The sequence below is a fragment of the Bactrocera neohumeralis genome, chromosome 3 (genome assembly GCF_024586455.1).
Source record: "Bactrocera neohumeralis isolate Rockhampton chromosome 3, APGP_CSIRO_Bneo_wtdbg2-racon-allhic-juicebox.fasta_v2, whole genome shotgun sequence".
NCBI classification, from domain to species: domain Eukaryota; kingdom Metazoa; phylum Arthropoda; class Insecta; order Diptera; family Tephritidae; genus Bactrocera; species Bactrocera neohumeralis.
Window position 1 is genome coordinate 13426180 of NC_065920.1, and position 19913 is coordinate 13446092.

Sequence of the window (19913 nt, forward strand, 5' to 3'; positions counted from 1 at the left end):
CACTTGTCGAGTTATGACTGCCACAGTTCTCTCAAATCCAATCTGAGCTGAGGCTTTTGGTTGGCAACAAGTAATTTCACCAAACTTAAGCTACGCATTAATGTGCTCTCGATGGATTTTTTTTATTTACTCTAATATTCATATGAAGAGAAGATGCAATAAATAAATTCTAAGCTGTTATAATCTATCTGCTTTGATATAAGTACATATGTATGCCATTATTTCTTATGTCGTTTGTTTGTAGTACAAATTACTTTGACTCAATTTTTCCTTAGTAAATTCCTCAGAAAACTCGGAAGTGATATTATTGATGATACATTCTGGTTTCTTTGTAAATTGCGCCCTTGCCGTACCGTAGCTGCCGTATTATACCATTTTGTTAATAGAAAAATTATTCCTTAATCATCCAAAACTTAACATATTTTTCCATCCGCTTCCCCTCTTATACAGATGTGCAAAAATTTTGCAGTACATAATTTGAATATCACCGGTCTTCTAATACAATTATATAGGATATGAAAAAGCAAAATATATTTGATATCATTAAAGGACTAATTGCAAGTTTTGAAAAAATCGATATCTCAAATAATTTTTGAGTTAGAGCCATCGTTCTGTTCATCCGCGTTAATCTCCATACAACATTTTTCAAATTTGCTGCAGTATTAACTCGAAAAGAAATAATCCGATCATCATGAATTGCTCTGTTGTGTATATAACTCTATATACGAATCAATAACGACCAAAAATTTGGAGTAAAATTCAACGCCGCCATTTTCTAAATTTTTGTTTTGATTGTGGATTATTGTACGGAGAATATCTTCTATTTTAATGAGAATTTTTATTTCTTCCACGTAAAAGTTGGAAATCACTGCAGCATCGGGGGACCTTTGTTTTAGCGTCTTCGGAGATCTCACATAACTCAAGAAATATTTAATATTTTAGTTTTCAAAAACCCTGAAAACTTTAAAACAGTCGATAGAGTAATTTTTTTTCATTCCCAAATATCGAGGTTTTTTGTTTTGCTATTACACTAGATACATATGCCTCTTAAGAAACTCTTAGTAATAATTAATTGCCTTGTGCGCGTATTACCAGAGTATGGCTGCGGTTACTTAACCACCATGTCAGGGCATCAATTATTTATTATACAAGATGCCTTCCAAAGTAAACAGGACTTTTTGAATCTAGCGCCTCTTGTGGCACCATCTATATGTCGACTGATGCGTTAGAATCTGCTATCTTTATCGATTGTCCAGTGAGTATTTCATGACATTTCATTGATTGGAAGTGAAGTTATTGCGTTTTAAGTGTCAGTATGTTTGTGTTATCGGTGCAAAAATGAGCTTCGAACAAAGAGCCAACATTAAATTTTGTTTTAAAATTGGTAAAACTTTTACCGAAAGATTTCAATTGATGAAACAAGTTTATGGCGATGATTGTCTAACCCGTAAGAAGAGCGCATGAGTGGTTCAAAGTGGTTGTGGAAAATTCCATCGAAACAGTGAGTGAATTCATTAAAAATCACCACAAATCATCAATAAAATTCATGGAAATGGAAGTGAACATATCCGAAATATCGATTTATCACATTTTGACCGAACATTTGGGCTTACGAAAGGTGACGACCAAAAATTGGTCAGAATCTCCAATCGACGCTTGTGACGGATTATTTGACCATAAATCACATTTTAACCGTTAACCACTCCCCGTATTCATCTGATATGGCACCGTGCGACCTCTTCCTTTTCGGAAAAATGCATTTGCCCATGAAAGGAAAGCGTTATGCAGACGTAGAGGCCATTCAAAAGGCTTGCACCGGCATACTGGCGGCCATACCGCCCAACGAGCTAAAACGCTCGTTCGACATGCTTTTATTTGGTTATATTATTTATGCACTATTAGAGACGTCAGTTGTATTTAAATGGTGTTTCCGATCTTCCTATCAATTATCACATTGTATTGGTATGCTCTTAAAACGAAATGGAATTGCAAATTAATCGGATGATGAAATTACGTCGTAATGAGTTTACGTAACTAGGGTTGTACTCGGCAGAAGTTTTGCATTTATAAACTTACATATACGAGTAGTATATGTATTAGAGTGTGTCATTCTGAGGCAACCTTTTTTTTTAACTGAAAATAGGCTAAAAACTTTCGAAAATGTGAAAAAGAAAGTCACTCAAAAGAGAGGAATCGAGTTTACCATCCCTACTGGCAGCCATCGCGTGCACATATAATAACCTCCGCACAATAACCACCACAAAAAAAATGATTTTTTTTCCATGTAATTTATATGGAAAACAGAAAATAGGCACCTCTTAATATTAATATTAACAGCTCATCTTTTGAGTGACTTTCTTTTTCACATTTTCCAAAGTTTTTAGCCTGTTTTTCAGTTGAAAAAAAGGTTGATTCAGAATGACACACCCTAATATGTATGCATGCCCTCTAGTCTTAAACTCAAAACATATCCGCCCTTTACTCCTCTCAACCATAGTGATAAATATATACATTTAATTTCTGTATATTAATTTATAATTATAGCAAAATGCGATCGCACACATATGTTCCATCATTTTCTGTAGATATGCGAACAGCTGCATTATAATTAAATGGTTTCATCTGGTAGTCCATATTTGATGCGCAAATTCATTATGCATAAAGCTCTACTGTAAATCGCTGGATTACAAAACGCTAGCACTCTTATTCACATAATTCCACAAAGGGGTATATACATATGTAATATGTGAAATTATTATGGTTTTAGTCTAATTGAAAATAGTTTACAAAAAAATTATAGCTGATCTGATCAAAATTGACCCGGACTGGGTAAATTTTTGCATCCAAGAAAGACGGATCTTTCTTCCCCACGACAATGCGAGCTCTCCAACATCTTCCTACGTAAAAACAAACTAAGAGGTTCAGGTTGATGAGTTCAGAACGCATGTTTTAGAGATGGCTCAATGGCTCAGATTGATAAAAGTCGTTCGACAATTGGTTTAACCGCAAGCAAAATAGATGTTTTTGCAGGCGTAAAGCTCATGTAAAACCTTATTAGTAAACAATTTTTTAATTTATGTAAAATACTCATCAATAAATCCTGCTCTTATTGCCAGTAATCAGATCGCTTTAGGATTAGTTATTTTTTAGTCCAGTTTTAGTTTTATTTCTAGTTGTATACCAAAAATTCTTCTATTCGGTTATTGTTGTTGATTCACCGCAGGCTGTCTTTATGATATGCAAGCACACGCAGAGATGCAAATCGAGTAGGATTGCTCTGCCCGTCATTACATTGTTACTATTTTCAAAATATGACAGCGAACACTCAGATATACTCCAATTTTGTTTTTTTATACTCTTGCAACTAGCTGCTACAGAGTATTACAGTTTTGTTCACCTAACGTTTGTACGTATCACCTAAAACTGGACAAAATGTTCGAATTTAAAAGTTTTTTTCCATTTCAACACCCTTACTTAGAAGAAAGAATCATTTTGCTGATTTTCTCCTCAAAAACCGGCGATTTGGGACACATTTTTTATTTTTATAAATTTCTGGGAAAACCTGAAACCAAAAATTTGCGTGATGGGTAGCATACGCAAAGGAGCGAAATTTGGAACACGGAAGCGGGCCCTCGAACGGATGTGGAATTTGGATATTATACTTCCGGTCCGAAGTCCTAACCGGAAGTCGTAAGCCGGAAATGGATGTAATTTTTATTATATTTATTTAATTTCCGATGTCTAACATCCGGTTAGGCTTTTAAATCGGAAATAGTGTACCGTAATCTTACTTCCGGTCCGGATGTTGTAAAGCGGAAGTATAATTTACATCCGTTTCCGTTTTATGACTTCCTTCTTCGTTTTCGGACCGGAAGTATAGTACCGTAATTTCACTTCCCTTCGGTGTCATGTTTCCAATTCCTTCCCGTACGCATGTCTCGCTTCCGTGTTTTCAATTTCGCCCCTTTTCGGATGCTACTCTCATCACGCAAATTTATGGTGCATCCGTCGCCGCTTCAGAAAAAATTGCATTCAATTTGGTGCCAAAATCTCAGATTTCTACCAGGCGATCAGGAGCATGTAGCAAGCAACCGCCGAATACAAGCGAATACAAAAATGCTTATAACTTCTAAACTACTGGTTGTAGAGAAAATATAGAAAAGCAGAAATTTGCAGAATCCCATGGGGCATATTTTTATAAAGGAAATTTTAAATTTGGATTTACCCAGAAATTTACAAAAATAAAAATGTGTCCCAAATCGCCGGTTTTTGAAGAAAAAATCGTCAAAATTATTCTTTCTCCTAAGTGAGGTGAGTAAGTGTTGAAATGGGGTGTGGAAGGATTTCCAAGTATTTGTCTATTTATTTCGAGTCCAAAACTTTTAAATTTTTGATGACACTTGGTATGCAGGTCTTTAAGTACAATAATTTTTACGAGTTTGTGGATCACGCCCACAATTTAATAAACTTTACACAAATAATGCCTTAGTGTATGCCATTATGACCAAAAATTGTCCAAATCCAATCAAAACTGTTCAAGCCTCTTGGTACCGAATATGTGGACCTCAGTACCTATAGTTGACTTCTGACTAGAAATATCGTTCAATGTGTCAGATGTACAATTGAAATTCAGACAAGATCCGTATTTCTGTGTATCGAAAATGGATTGAATTGGTGATTGTAGGTGAGGTAGCTCAATGAAACTCAGGTAACATTTTTTTTAGTATGTGGCATGATAATATCTAGTTAATAGATGAAATCGGGTCGATATTACACCAACTTCTATATACTACGTATAATGATCTTCGTTTTTCTATCAAATCTTATGTTGAATTTGTCGACCAATGTCTGTAAAAGTATAAGTTATATATACCTAGTATGTGCATATATAAAATTGCTTAGATTCCCATCCTCTGGTTGAGGTTTACATCTTAAGTTATTAATCTGTTTGATTCTTGCAAGTTGCAAGAGTATAGTAAAATGTTCTGTTGCACCCGAACTTAGCGCTTTCTTACTTGTTTTTTGTTTGGTTTTCTATACATTGAGTACCGAATGCATGTACATCATACATACTTATGTAAACACCTTGAACTTCATATGCCTACAGCACTATATTATTACATACATATGTACATACAAAGCATTGCAATTTTCGTTGATAAATCAACGAAGTTCACAGGCAACGGCGGTATTTCGAAAAATTGCATGCGCTCAGTGTTATCGCTTATTCGCCGCCAACGACAATAGAAAGAAAGCAAAAGCAACAATTATATTGCATAGTATTCATATATAAATAGTGTACACACACACACATAAGATAATAATAATAATTGTATGTATGTATGCTTGTTTAATGCGATGATGAGAATGATCGGCGCGGCTCAGTAATGCGCCGGAGCTGTTGCTACTAATTACAACGTACGAATATTTACGGAAAGCGCACAGATCAGCGCGAGCTTTGCAAACCGAAACACACGAAAAAGTCAGCATTGAAGTACAACTAGAATCAACGGTTATCAAAAGCAAAACAAGAACACAGATACCAAACAACAAAAAAAAATATGTAAAAATAAAAACAAGAATAGTAACAATAATAATAGCAACAACAACGTCGCAGCAGGAAAATATTGTTTGTTGCACAGTTAAAATATTATATGAGTTGCAAAATTATATTTGACCGATACATGCTTACATACAAGTACATATGTGTGTATGTATAGTATAAATGCTACATGTGCACATATGTGTGTTCATGATAAAGGCAAGTAAATGACACTGAGCATCCGAGTATTAATTTAGTGTGGTTTTCTATTCATTTAGCCGCTGTTGTTGCTCACGTTTTAATTAAAATATTGCTCATACTTTTATAACTTTTACATATTCGTATATAGTATTTCTTATATACAACGGTATTTAAGTGAATTTTGTGGTTTCTATTATCGCATTGATGTAATTAATGTACGACGGCAGGCAAACATTTAGTGTGGCATAAACTTGGCACTCATTTCAGTGTCGATGCGCTTGCCGTCGACTCGTTTGCATACCATACACTTGCACGGATCAACGCGACATCTAAGATACGCACTGACAAAACCACCTTGTTTACAACTTTTCAATTTGCCACTGCAACTAAATTGCATTACAAAAAAGAAATATTGAAGCAAAAAATATTAAAAAGTGAAAGTGATAAAAAATTTTGCGTAGAAAATGGTTTACGAGTCCTCATATGATAGTGGTCGCAGGCCGCACAAACCCGACCTGACCCGTGGCTATTGGGCGGCGCCAAGTGATTTCGTATACACCTGCATTAGTTTGGGCTTCCGCATGGATGTCATATCGATGGGCTGGTTCATCTACCAACACATGGGCGGTAAGTCAACGCAGCCTCATCTGTATTTATATTTTTGTCATTCAAATGTGTTACAGTGTTGCTATATATAAATATTTGGGTGTGCTATAGTGAATATTTGTGTGTGTGTGTACTAAATATATATATATATATATATATAACAGGTTGTGTGATAATTGGCTCTGAAGCACGCGTTTGTCATTATATTTAGTAAAAATTTGTTTACAAAATTATTTTTTTTGGCCGGAAGGGAATTCCGCGTAATAAAAGTGGTTATCAAAGGTGTTCTGAATTAAATTTAACAGCAAATTTTTCGTAAAAATATTTGCAGCCACCACGAATGTATAATATACACTTAGAACATAGACATATAGTAATATGAAGCATCATTGCTGTAAAATTTAAGTGGTTTAAATTTCAAAAATATACCGAACAAAGTTTTTTCCAGTTAAAAAAAAATACGCAGAACTATTAATAAATTACTTTAACAAAATAAAGGTTTAAATGAAATAGAAAATATATTCGAACAGGCAAATCTCATTGTATAAAGACTTTTTATTTGCGCTTTTCTTAAAACTCAATAAAAAAGAAAAATAATAATAATAATTAATAAGAACTAGGAATTCGTAGCTTAATTTTCAATTTATTGCATTATATTATTATTTTTTCAACAGCATATAGTATATATATTTATGTACTTGGATGCCAACGCTTTTCGCAATAGACCTTTACTAATGCTTTTTAGTGATAAGCGCTGTCTATCTGAATATGTTTACGCCTCTAATTTATTTGAATTCATATATTATATACATGTCAATAAATAACTGCACAATAACCTTTGACAAAGAGATAAGCTTAATTTATTTTAATATAAACTTACAGTAGGTGTTGAAATGTATGGTTAAAAATATTTTATATTTATATTTTTATATTAGTAATCATGACTGAAGAGTTATCTGCTCATTTCTATTTATTGAAAATAAAACAAATTTGAATCTCGGCTGCACCGAAGCTATAACAGCCTTCACGCTTGCATTTCTCCTTGTATTAAATGGTATAAAAATACAGCATTAAAAAGTATAAAAATATCTTTTTCTAAATTTTGATCGGTCAGTCGGTATTAACGCCATATACCATTTAACTGTCCGATCTGAGCAATGTAAATATAGCGTTGCTTTGCGAGATAATCCATGTATAAACTTGTTAGGATTTTTTCTGAAATAAAAAGTTAAAAAAACTGAGAGATTAGTAAGCGTATATATAGATAGACAGACGTACTAACATGCATGTGTAAATTGACTCAGCTCGTGTCCTTGATTAATTGTAAATATTTTCAAACTTCGTGGTAAACCTAATATAAACTAATATGTACCTCTTCAAAGTATGTGGGCTTAAAGTTAGAAGCGCTGCCCGCATGGGCTGAATTAGTATTGGATTTACCATTTTGATACACAATTGTAGGACCTTTATAATCTTGCTACTCCGTTTCAACGCTGCGCTCAAACCATTTGGTGCTCTCAATGAAACTACTTCCATATATCCGTTATGCTTTTGTGTACAATAATTCAATGTTTGTTGCCTAATGGTTTTCAAGTATTTTGTGTCGGGCTTGTAATAGAGCTGGAAATTCACAGAAACAGTGGAAAACCGCTTCCGTATTCCCTTTTAGCTTGCAGCTACGGGAAGTATAATATTGTTATATATTTCTAGCGCATGGTTTCCAAGGCCAATGCCAATTCAATAGTAGCTGAAAGTCTGTATATGCTTTTATTGCACCTAAAAAGTAGTTCCTTGATTCTCATCCTGTCATATTTGGGCTATATCTACTTTGTTGTCTTTCAGTTTTTTTTGTTTTTTGTTAAAAATCTATATAAAGCTTTCTTTTGATCCTTCCCAGCGGACATAGTATTGGCTCCAGCCTTGCCCTCTTCACCTACAAAACTACTTCTTCATTTACATCTAGTGGGAATCCTCACCTCGCTTTTGGGAAGATCTAGGCTGATTTACTTATGTTTAAATGCTTGAGAATAGTACTATGTACGTAACCTTTCAGGTTCTAACGTCCTAATTCCTTAGTTCTGATAGCAGGACGTGCTGTTACTTTCCAATTATACGCGTCGACGGGCCCTGCACAGGCTGTTCCTGGTATTATATATAATTTACTGATATCAATTATGTCTTTAATGCTGACCCCCAAACCAGTGCTCTACAAGTTAGATTTGGTCTAATGACGGCCGTATAAATCCATACTACTCGTATATTTGGTTTAAGGCCACGTCTTTTGCTAAGTATTCTTTTGCAGGTGCATTATTAATTTTTCAATGTTTATTTTCTAATTCATTTTGGTACTGATTTTAACCAAACTAGGTATTTTGCGGTAAGGAGGATTAAATCGAGGTATTTTTGCTTTTCTTGATAAAAACATCAGCTCCGTTTTACCTGGGGGAACATCTAATCCATTGTTTGCGCCCCATAGGTGTAATCTTCGTAATTCTTTTTCCATGTTCAGAATCTCTCTCTCTCACTTTCTGTTATCTTGTAGGGCTCAAATGTTGGCAAACTGTAGTAGGCTTGTTTTACATGCACATAATTACTCATATAATTAATTGTAATCAAGTAAATTACTACCGCCGTATATTAAAGAAGCGATGTCGAATCAGATGGCAATAAATTTGAAGCGAGATGTAATTGATTAATGTTTTTATTTATATTTAGCTATAGTATAATTATTAAATTAAATAACATGTTGCTTTTAAATACATTTCAAATATCTTTCACAGGTGCTGTTATACCGTACGTCGTCTGTATGTTTCTTTTTGTGGTACCAATAATGGTGATTCAGTCATTTATGGGACAGTTTTCCAGCAGTGGTTTTATATCGGTGTTTCGTATATCACCAATTTTCAAGGGTATAAAAAACTCAAATTTAAAAAAATATTAATTTTAAAAACTAATAAATATAACAAAATATTAAATATAAAAAAATATTTAATATTAAAAAATCTCATTTCGCATATTGAAAAAGAATAAATTGCAAGCACTTTATTCTACTTTTAGGCTTGGGTTATATAAGTTTGGGCGTCAATTTGGCAGTGCTCACCTACTACAGTATGTTCGCTGCGGTGCCGTTACTCTATTTCTTCCACTCCATGCGCCCTACAATACCTTGGAGCTGTGAGGGCATGGAAAAGTGGTTCATAAACAGCACCGAAGTGAATGTTGAACATGTAAATATAATAACAGTATCTAAATATATATTTTAACAAAACAATTTTTTTATTTTATCAAAACAAAAAAATAAAAAATAAAAAACATATGGCAATAGTCCTGCAAACTTAAGGATGTAGTGGAAATTAATGCTAGCATGGCAAAGACCAACGATTCCTATAAATATATTGGCTATGAAGTGCCGTCTGTATTATTCTTCAAGTAAGTTAACGCCAAGTGCAATAATCTTTCACACTTCCACACTGACAAATATTATTAAAATACCAAAATGCAGCTCGATTTTCGGTGGTGACGATATTATGGACAACTATGAGTACCATAGTCCTTTTATGTTTTCGTGGGAGCTGCTACTTTGCACAATGCTTAGCTGGGGCATTGTCGCTGCCGTCTTTTATCGCTTCTACAATACCGAGTTGGTACGTATAGCATTATTTTAAAGCACTCATAACTTAACTTATGCATTTCCCACGCTTATCTCCATTTTCTTTGCTTTCTGCAGATGAGCAAATTTCTACGTTACACCATTTGGGCATCGCTGGCTTTGCTGGTCATTTCGGTCATCCGTTTCCTGTTGCTATCGCTCGATTTCAAATATATATTCAGTTATTTCATAGCAACTCCGCGTGAATTGGCCGAAGGCATACCGAATACACTGCTGTTTATCGTATCCGCTTTTGGTCCCGGTTGGGGTTCCATTATTGCTTTGGCTAGCTTTAATCGTTTCAAAACAAACATTATGAATTTCAGTTGGCTTATTTGTATAGGACAAATGTGCATTTTTATTGCTTACGGCATTTTAACGCACATAATTCAGGGCTATTTTCAATGTAAGTAAAATTCGAAAATTCTAAAGTTAAAAAACATATTTAGAAAACCCATTTTTTAACAGCTATCATCGAACATTACGATGAGGTAGATAATTTGTATGTGTATGTGAATCATCACTGGGCTTTGTATTTATCGAGTGGCAGCGTAATGACCACGATGAGTTGGCCAAATCTCTGGTCAATGATTTTCTTTGGCATGCTCGCACTTATGGCGCTGATTACGATGGTAAAGATTTATCTATACTAATATAATAGAGCTATTTAAAGCTCTATTTACTTTTATATAATATGCATATAAGTAATCAATTTTTGATTTCTTTCTTGCAGATCACGAGCTTATTCTCTGTTTTCCAAAGCGTATTCGATGAATTCGAAATTCTGCGTGCGCGAAGAACAGAAGTCACTTTCGGCATCATTAGCATACTAGCCGTTTTGTCTCTGTACACGTGCTCCAATGTAAGTTTGATTCATTTTGTAAAGAGACTTGTTATTGGAAAATCTTTAAACACTAACTGAATGAGAAATCTGCTGTAGGATTCCACAACATGGCAATTAAATTTTCTTTCTTAATTTTTTACGCTCAATTATTAATGATGACGAAAGGTAAAAATAATGAATAAAAAAACTGGCTATTATGTTATGATATGATGTGATGATATGACGTGATCATATGATGTAATGACAGATTTGATCTGATGATATCTGATATGATGATATGTGAGAAGCTGAACTGCCACATTTTTATATTACCACCTTTTGTGTATTGTGATGTCATGAAATATGATATGCTGCATTGTGATGTGATGTAACCATAGCATATGGAAGAAATAAAGAAAGTAAAGCTTTCTCCTACAACGTCCAGTCTTCGGCAGATTAAGTTTGAATCATCTAGGTCGCCATACTTTCATCAGTAACCTTGGAGATCTGGGCATCACAGCGAATAGGCGTCTATTGATGTACAAGCGGGATTATTCGTGTCCTCATCATCATCATCATTGTATTTATCTGACCTAACCTAACCCAACTTAGCCTAATGCAATCGAATATGATACGACACAGCACAAATAATGCGTTACCACTACAGTCATGTGACCTACTTATTTTTCTTCCCTTTACAATTGCAGCACGGTGTCGTTTTCTTCAGCGCCATGTCAATGGATACACTATTCACGCAAACATCACTGAATCTCTTTCTGCTTCTGGTCGTACTGTGGATTTACGGCCGCATACGCTTTCAGCGCGATATAGAATTCATGTTGGGTCAACGTTTTTCTACGTGGAAAGTAAATATGTTGCGGTTTGTTGCGCCGATCTGCCTCATCCTACTGCTAGTGAGTTGGCTTACACATACATATGTACTTACAGCTTCACATTTCAATATCAATGCACTCATATTTCCAAACAACTTCATGAGCTTCATTATTGAAAGCTTGAAAAACTTTGCATTACCACTAAAATCTTTCAATTACAGTTAATTTCGGTGGTCGCTGCGTTCTTCGAGCACAGTGTCGCCTCAATTGTAGTTCACATAGCTGCGGTTTTCCTCATCATTTTACCGTGGCTCTATTTACCCGGCTACATGATCTATGTGCTCCTACAAACATCGGGTCCATTCAAAATGCGTTTTCGCCGCTGCTGTCGGCCATTGGATTGGTATCCGCTTGAAATGGAGGAGCGTCAACGTTATGAAGAAGCCATGGGTAATATGGATATTACGCATCAGTTGAGTCAGATGGAAGATGAAGTTGTGCCATAACGAGTTAATCATGCTGATCTACGTCTGTTGGTTGTGTAATCATATAAAATGTGTATATGTATGTATATATTTACTATTGAAGAAATTAAATTGTGATTTGTAGACAAGAACAAACCGTATATGTATACACGTATTAATTTACAGATTTAGCAGTTTTTATTGTTGTAAAGAAATCAATACGAATTTGAACTCATATTTTTACGTTACCTTAAAGCCAAAGATGAATTTATAATATTCATAATTCTTTTTTTTATTAATAAATGTTTATATTATATTTTTGCTTATACAAATTATTTGTAATTTCTTATTATTTTTGTAAATATGCATAATATATACTTATGTTAATACTCAAAAAAATTCTGCTACATAATCATTACCAAGCTTTACATACATATATCTTATATATAAGGCAAATGTCTACGCACATTTTGTGACGTCACACTTGCGCTTTAGCCATCGACTCCACTCTGCTCTTATGCAGTTCACTGGTTAACTTACGTGAACGCTGATATTCCTCGTACTCCAGGCGATACTCCTCGTTTGCCGGCGTCCAATCAACGGCTTGTAATTGTCTGCGCACAGTCTTCAGTGGCGTGCCCTGGCCTCGCACTAATGCATAAATCATATACGCTGGAATGCATGCAATGGAAATGGAACAACTCAGCCAACCGAGTGCTATGGCCCAAGGTGGGTATATAATACCATTATAGGTTATATCGCGATTAAATATGATGCTAGTGAAGAACATGCCCTATTTAGGAAAAAACGCCAAATATTAATTAAAAATTATGATAATTTGCCTGTGCTCACAATTAATATAACAGGCGTGATGTATGTCCAACAAAACTTCCAAACGATTCCCGGTCTCTTGCCGATCATAAAGTAAATATCGGCAATGAAATTGTCCACGCCATAGATCCAGGCGACCATAACCACTTCCAAAATGCATATGAGTATTACCGAAATCGATGCACAATACCAATCAAACAGTTGAAGTATGAACATGCCGCCCTGGAAAGCGAAAACATATGATTTATGATTGTTTAAAGCGATTTTTTAGGTGGCAAGCATAAACTGCCTAGAATAAATTACAATTAAAATAAATATACTCGAGATTAGTGGGAGTTGTCAGCCATATTAGAGAAAGATGTAGATTAAATGATCAATATAGTATTATCGAAATAAACGTTTCTGGGTTTAAAAAAAATTTTTAATATCAAGATGCTGTTTCGGACTAATAAACTGAGTTCCTGAGAACTTTTAAGATTATGAATGAAGAAGTTATCAAAAAATTTTCTATACTAAAAGTAACAAGCACAAACCCCTTCTGCATATCAATCATGAATACTTTCCAGCTCATTATTTGTGAGAGTTCAACAAAATGAGAGGACGCTGGAGACCATACAAGCTATTATACTGTCCAATTTATCTCTTCCAGGCTTACAAGTAAATTTATTACTTGGAACTGCGATCACAAAACAACTGCGGAATGAGTACATAAGAGATTTTGAGGTCATATATATACTGAGAGTATAATACACTTGTAACTTCTACATAAACAGCCTCACAAATCTTCCTATAATGTTTGGTTGAGCTCTAAATACTACCCGGCTGATTATAGCTGAACATAAAGTTATACGAAAAAGTACATTCAAGAAGTATCTGACCTTAAAGAATACACAAACGCAAAACCATCTCAACAATTCTCATTTCAGAGCGTTAAAAAGTCTGAGCGTAGAATCAACCTAAACTATATAGCAATTTCTTACCTTTGTTACCATAATTATTGACATTAAAAACATGATCATAACCGATCCCAATGTAACGAGAGCTTTATGCTGTCGCAGCTTTGGTATTTCATCGATGATCGACGATATAATCGCCTCGATTTGAACAAACTGAAAATATATTTTATTACAAAATATGTACAACTTTTCATAGTTTCAGCCAACACTTACCGCACTATCCAAACCTAGAAGGAAGAGCATTAAGAAGAAGAGGGCAGCCCACAAATGTGGCATTGGCAGCATGGCGATCGCCTGTGGATATGTGACGAATGCCAGGCCGGGACCAGATGTTGCCACCGTGGCCACTGGTATGCCGGATTGGTCTGTTAGGTCAAAAGCATTAACAAAAGTTGGAAGTTTGATTTTTGCGCACTTACGCGAAAGGAAACCCAACACGGAGAAAACCACGAATCCCGCAAATATGCTAGTCGCACAATTCACAATCGGTATAACGAACGCATCGCCTCTAGCGTTGTTGCGAAAATTATTAAAACTAGCCATATTCACAATGCCTCCCCAACCCGGTCCCAACGAAAAGAATATCTGTATTGCAGCGTCGGCCCAAACTTTTAGATCCAACAACCGTGACCATTCCGGTTTGATGTAGAACAAAATACCTTTCCAGGCGCCAGGTAGCGTTACGCCGCGTATAAATAATACGAAGAGTATGAAGAAAGGAAAAATTGCGGTGAAGTAAACCACTTTGCCGACCTGGAGGAATATAGGAATGTTTGTATATAAATTATAAAAATAGTTATAAATTAAAAATTCTGAAGTTGGGGAAAAATACCTACCGTTTTTATGCCGCGTATGATGCAGACATACACCGAGAGCCACGCAAAGATCAAGCAATAAAACAGTGGCCATACCAAGCCGCCTAATTCCTCAATGCTTCCAGATATTTTCAAAATTTCGAAACTGTAATTCAAATATTTAAAGTAAGATTTCATGCATGTGCCAGCAATTAACATTAATACCCACTGAAAGAACTCATCGGCTGGCGTGCGAAACCCGGTGTGATGTGTAAAGTTGCGCTTCGCTAACTGTTAGGAGTATCAGAAATGTATATGGTATATAATTAATTTGATTGGCATGAGTGATGACAGTTTTTTTATTTTTAAACACAACTAAAATGTGTTGAGTCTAAGCCACGTTTAGAACGTAAAAAATATTGGTCCTGAAAATATTATGTCATCCAAAAGAACTTAACTTTAAATCTGATACGGCACAGAATGGGTTGGGAATAAAATACTAAGGAATACCAAAGGTCATATGCTGGTGAACGAGCTGACTGCGCGCTTCCGAAGCGCGTAATAAACCAATTTTCAATCAAGAACCAGCTATTTTATATTTCTTTCTAATTTGCCGCTAAACTTACTTACATTTTTAAAATGCATTAATTAATGGGATACGCCAAGCTTTGCTCTTTTCAACGACACCATTCATCGAAATCGTTCCATAATTGCAGAAGTTTAAAATTTTAACTGATCCCTACTGGCTGTTTCTGGGCGCCTGGTAGCGAAGCAGCGATTTGCCTACTGAATTGAATTCTGCCGCGTCGCTGGTGGACCGGGCGGAAAAAATTTAAATGCTGGAATGAAGTTATGACATAAAATATAGGGCAAAACATATGCAGCTAAACGATCATTGACTGCTTATCACAGATATTCTAAAATAGGAGTTAGCTAGCGAAGAAATTAAAATATCATCCATTCATGTACGGACATAGAGAGTTCGTACGCTCTGTGTGGTCAGTAATTAGCCAAACATTATACTTACATTATAAGTAAGGAAGGCCTCATCAGTTTTGCTGCAAGCGAACCTATTATATGCTTGCAACTTGCAAGGATCAAAACTAATAAATAAATAAATAAATCCCCGTAAAGACTCGATTCGATTCTTTTTTGACATACAGGCATCGCAGGAAAGGACTTTCTACGAATTTCAATAACATATCCTACAGATTTACCCAAAGTTTTTGTAACCAGGCACTGGAATCCCCATATTTGGAAGATGGGGCTTGAACAGTTATTGTCCGATTTTGACAATTTTTTGACTGGAGATGGCATACCACAAAGGCATTATTTGCGGAAAGTTTTATCCTAATATTATCATGGTGCTTGAATTGTGCACTGGATCATGAAAGAATCATATGGAATTCAAAATTGTGGTATATGTGTTGTGGTTCGATTTTCCTCAGAAACCAAATTTCTGGGCCAAGGTGCATTTGTGAGTTTTAGTATTGACTTCTTTGCACTTACATCCATAACCTCCACACAATGATCTGTGTTCCACACATTCTGGCAATCAATCCAAGGTAATTTTAACGAAAACAATTTACTTAAAAACATAATTGGATAGGCGATGATCACCGAATAGTAACAGGTACAAATAAAGTTGACAATCACTATCGCAAAGCCGGCGCCTGGAAATGAAAAAAAAAAAACCTGAAATAATAATTTCAGAAATATTTTTTATTTTTGAACTAACCTTTAAATAACGGTGCCAAGCGGAAGACACCAATACAGCCAATGCTCGAAAATTGTCCCATCACAATCTCCATGAAAAATAATGGAATGCCGCAAAGGAATAACATTAACAGGTAAGGCACCAAGAATGCGCCTAAAAAACAAGCAGCGAATTTCGAAAGGAAAAATAGAGAAATGATAGAAAGTAGAAAAATTCATGACTTCAAATTGTAAAACAAAAAATCGCAAAAATGACAAGTAAAAAATGAAAGTAGGGAAGTTAAGGGAAAAAAAGAATTGAGCCTCCTTCGAGCCGGATTTGAACCAGCGACCTATGGATTTCAACATATCAAGATTGCAGTAGAAAATGGCAATGCGAAGCGTTTTATCAATTAACCCAATACCTTGATGATGTTCATCATTGGGATCGATTATTCCACAGCACCGCCACTCTATTTAACAACTGAACTTCTACAGTCCACCGCTCTACCAACTGAGCTATCGAAGGCGTTGCTTACCGGCAGGAAAATAGCACGCTTAGGCCACCGCAGATGCGCCAAGCGAAAGTCAGCGCGCGCGCACACCACCAATGCCAAGAAGGAAGCAATTCCATACACAAAAAGTTCAACGAATGCCCCCGCCACCCACATGTGCATGTATCTGTGTACATGTGTATTCATTTGTCCATGTGCAGGTATGCCTGTAAGTGTGTGAAACTGCAGCACGCTTTTGCATATTTCTTTGCGTCCAAACTAAAAATAGCTTGCAATGTGAATTTGACGAAAGCAACAGACAAAGAATTGTATAAAAGCGCATAAAAACAAACAGCGGCTGAGTAAAAACATAGCGGAATAAATGTAAGCAAAAATAAATAGAAAAATTACTGCAATTATGGTGCGAAGCAATTTTGTATTCTTGCGGCGTACGTCAGCGTCTGCGCGTGTGTGTGCAGCTGTGTGAGTTGCTCGTTGCTGCTGTGATTGCTGTATTTGCATAAATAAAAACTAAATTAACAATTGTAAGCAATTTAATAATGAACACTAGACTAAAGGTAGTGCTAATGTGCGCAACAAGAAAAAATTAAATAAAAACGTTAATCAAATCGTTATGATAATGAATCGAGAACGGCTTAAACTAAGTAGTTAAGTATTTTATTTATGGTAAACAGGGTATATGGGGTTTGCAACGAAGGAAACCTATATAATTTATACTAATATATACGTATTTAAATGATGAGCGTGACCAGCTGAGTTGATTTAAAAAAAATCTAAAAACAAGTCTATATGCGCCAACTATTCCCTCATTTTTTGAGATATCGATCTGACATTTTGTACACGTTCTTTTCTTCTCAAGCAGCTACCCCTTTGTCGGAATCGCCGAAAACGGACCATCATAGTATATAGCTGCCATACAAACTGAACGATCGGAATCACGTCCTCGTAGGGAAACTTTTTTAATTAACGGGATATCCTCATGAAATTTGAGATGCGCTACAAAGAAATTGTTTTGTTTGGACTTTTATAGCATATAGCTGTCATACAAACTGAAAACTTTTTTATTTGACAACGTAGCTTCACAAAATTTGGCATGTATTATTACAAAAGGCAGCGCTACGTTCTTCGAACATATTGCTCAGATCGGACTTCACTATAGTATATAGCTGCCATACAAACTAAAGAAATAACTTTTTATGCCTTAAGAAATCCACATGGGATGAATTTTATAATGAAGTTTACATTTTTCTTGTTTTTCTTTACCTTTTTTCATTTTATTTATTTTATTTATTTTTTTAATTCCATGCGCATACTTACCGCCACCGCTGCGATAGCAGAGATATGGAAAACGCCATACATTGCCAATGCCCACCGCATAGCCGATGCAGGATAACATAAACTCTGTTTTTGAGGCCCACTGACCGCGATTAGCATCACGCTCGGCGGTTTTTGCACCGGCGTTTATGGACTTGGCGGACGTGATATTCGTGGGCACTTGTGTGTAAGCGTCGGCTGGTCCATTGCCAGGATGCGAGTTGCTGCGGCTGAACATTTTAGTTAAATTGTTGTACTTAGTTACGCAAAAAGTTGATCTAATAAGTACTTTACACAATTGGAAACAGCAAAATACAAGTTTTTAAAACTTGTTTTTAATATTGGCAGTGCTTTTGCTTGAGAATATACACGATTTCTACACGGTACACGGTATTTTGTATATCACACATCCGTACAGTACACCAGAGTTTAACAACCGACGCTAACAACTTTAAATAATTTTATAAACATTTTTGATAAAATTTATTATAAAACAAACCGTTACTTATATCACAGCAGCTTCTTTTTATTTATACATATGTATATGCATAATATTTACGCATGAATTACCCAGCAGTGCGTATGAGTAATATAGTTTTTGTATCCCACAGCATTTATCACTTGTTAACTTTTTTGTTGTTATATCTCTACACTTATTACACAAGAATAATTACTTTTAAAAGGAATACGCGCAAGGACCAAAATTTTAGCACTACTCAATAACCCTCACAGCTCTAAATTGCTTGCTCTTATCAGTTGTGCCATCACTGTACTTAACGTTACCGATCACTTGAGTACATCACACGTGCGCCGTCCATCGATAACTGACTCAAAATCTCTTGAGGCGTGCAGTTTTTAGTGTACGTCCATAAAATCAACAACGAATTTGCGTATTTTTTTCTAAACACTTGCCCATCTGTCTGCCCGCTTTTGCTTTTTATAGCAAGCAATTTTCTAAATAGTAATCATCATGCGCTCCCACACTGCTGCTTGAGCGTGTGTGTGTGCTTTTTGAGATTTTATTGCCATTCAAATGACACTTCACAAATGGCGCGGCTAGTTGATGGAAATCTTGGTGGTGACGTCGCACAATTTCATATAGCACATGCACACACATTCAAACATGCAGTGTGGTTTCTTTGCCTTCGAAGGCGCTCTGTTAAAATAGTCGCACTACTTAAGTGAATTTAGCAATGACTGCGCCGAGACGAAAGATTTAACACCTACAAAAACTAAATTGAGATCATTTGAAATTGCGCTTAAAATTAAGCATTAACTGTGGCATACATATATGTGCATATGTGTGTATGTATGGTATGCACATACATATGTAGTTGTGAACATACATATGTATTTGTGTGGAGCTACATAAATATGTGTGAATGTGAGAACACGTGTTGCTGATCTATTCAGAATTATACCAGGGGTCTAATGCAAGGAAAGAGAATAAACGCTTTATATGCAACTAACAGTTTATTGGGTCGATAACAGTAGTGGTTAAAAATTGATACCTACATATATTCGTTTGAGCAGATCACTCTCCATTAGCAACAGGTAATTAGAAATTTATGATACAAAATTCAAAAAAATTGCCTAACACAACGCCCACCTCAGACTTAACGCTGCTTTATATGCATATTTTCCACATAATATATGCAGAATATACATCAATCCTTCAATTTTTTGCTCA

General features: G+C 35.5%; 2 protein-coding genes and 1 non-coding gene across 4 annotated transcripts; 1 reads left to right on the forward strand and 2 right to left on the reverse strand.

The window, feature by feature from the left end:
* Positions 1-5382: 5382 nt before the first annotated feature.
* LOC126753963 (sodium- and chloride-dependent neutral and basic amino acid transporter B(0+)-like) lies at positions 5383-12279 on the forward strand. The gene is made up of 10 exons (XM_050465755.1): positions 5383-6370; positions 9130-9258; positions 9407-9576; positions 9675-9778; positions 9852-9993; positions 10077-10404; positions 10467-10630; positions 10732-10860; positions 11529-11735; positions 11876-12279. Exons 1-10 carry the CDS (start codon positions 6208-6210, stop codon positions 12158-12160), a joined length of 1821 nt encoding a protein of 606 aa, XP_050321712.1. The 5' UTR covers positions 5383-6207; the 3' UTR covers positions 12161-12279.
* A 106-nt stretch (positions 12280-12385) lies between these two features.
* LOC126753961 (sodium- and chloride-dependent glycine transporter 1) lies at positions 12386-19127 on the reverse strand. Of its 2 annotated transcripts, none has more exons than XM_050465754.1 (11): positions 18898-19127; positions 18227-18672; positions 16438-16569; positions 16209-16372; positions 14929-14990; positions 14742-14865; positions 14325-14658; positions 14119-14270; positions 13930-14058; positions 12971-13171; positions 12386-12911 (listed from the first exon to the last, which is right to left on the reverse strand). In XM_050465754.1, exons 2-11 carry the CDS (start codon positions 18459-18461, stop codon positions 12597-12599), a joined length of 1848 nt encoding a protein of 615 aa, XP_050321711.1. In that variant the 5' UTR covers positions 18462-18672; positions 18898-19127; the 3' UTR covers positions 12386-12596. The 2 variants fall into 2 exon arrangements, with proteins under 2 accessions (XP_050321711.1, XP_050321710.1); XM_050465753.1 differs by having other exon boundaries at positions 18794-19127.
* On the reverse strand, positions 16720-16923 carry Trnay-gua (transfer RNA tyrosine (anticodon GUA)). The gene is made up of 2 exons: positions 16887-16923; positions 16720-16755 (listed from the first exon to the last, which is right to left on the reverse strand). It is a non-coding gene; the product is annotated as a tRNA-Tyr (tRNA).
* Positions 19128-19913: the final 786 nt, after the last annotated feature.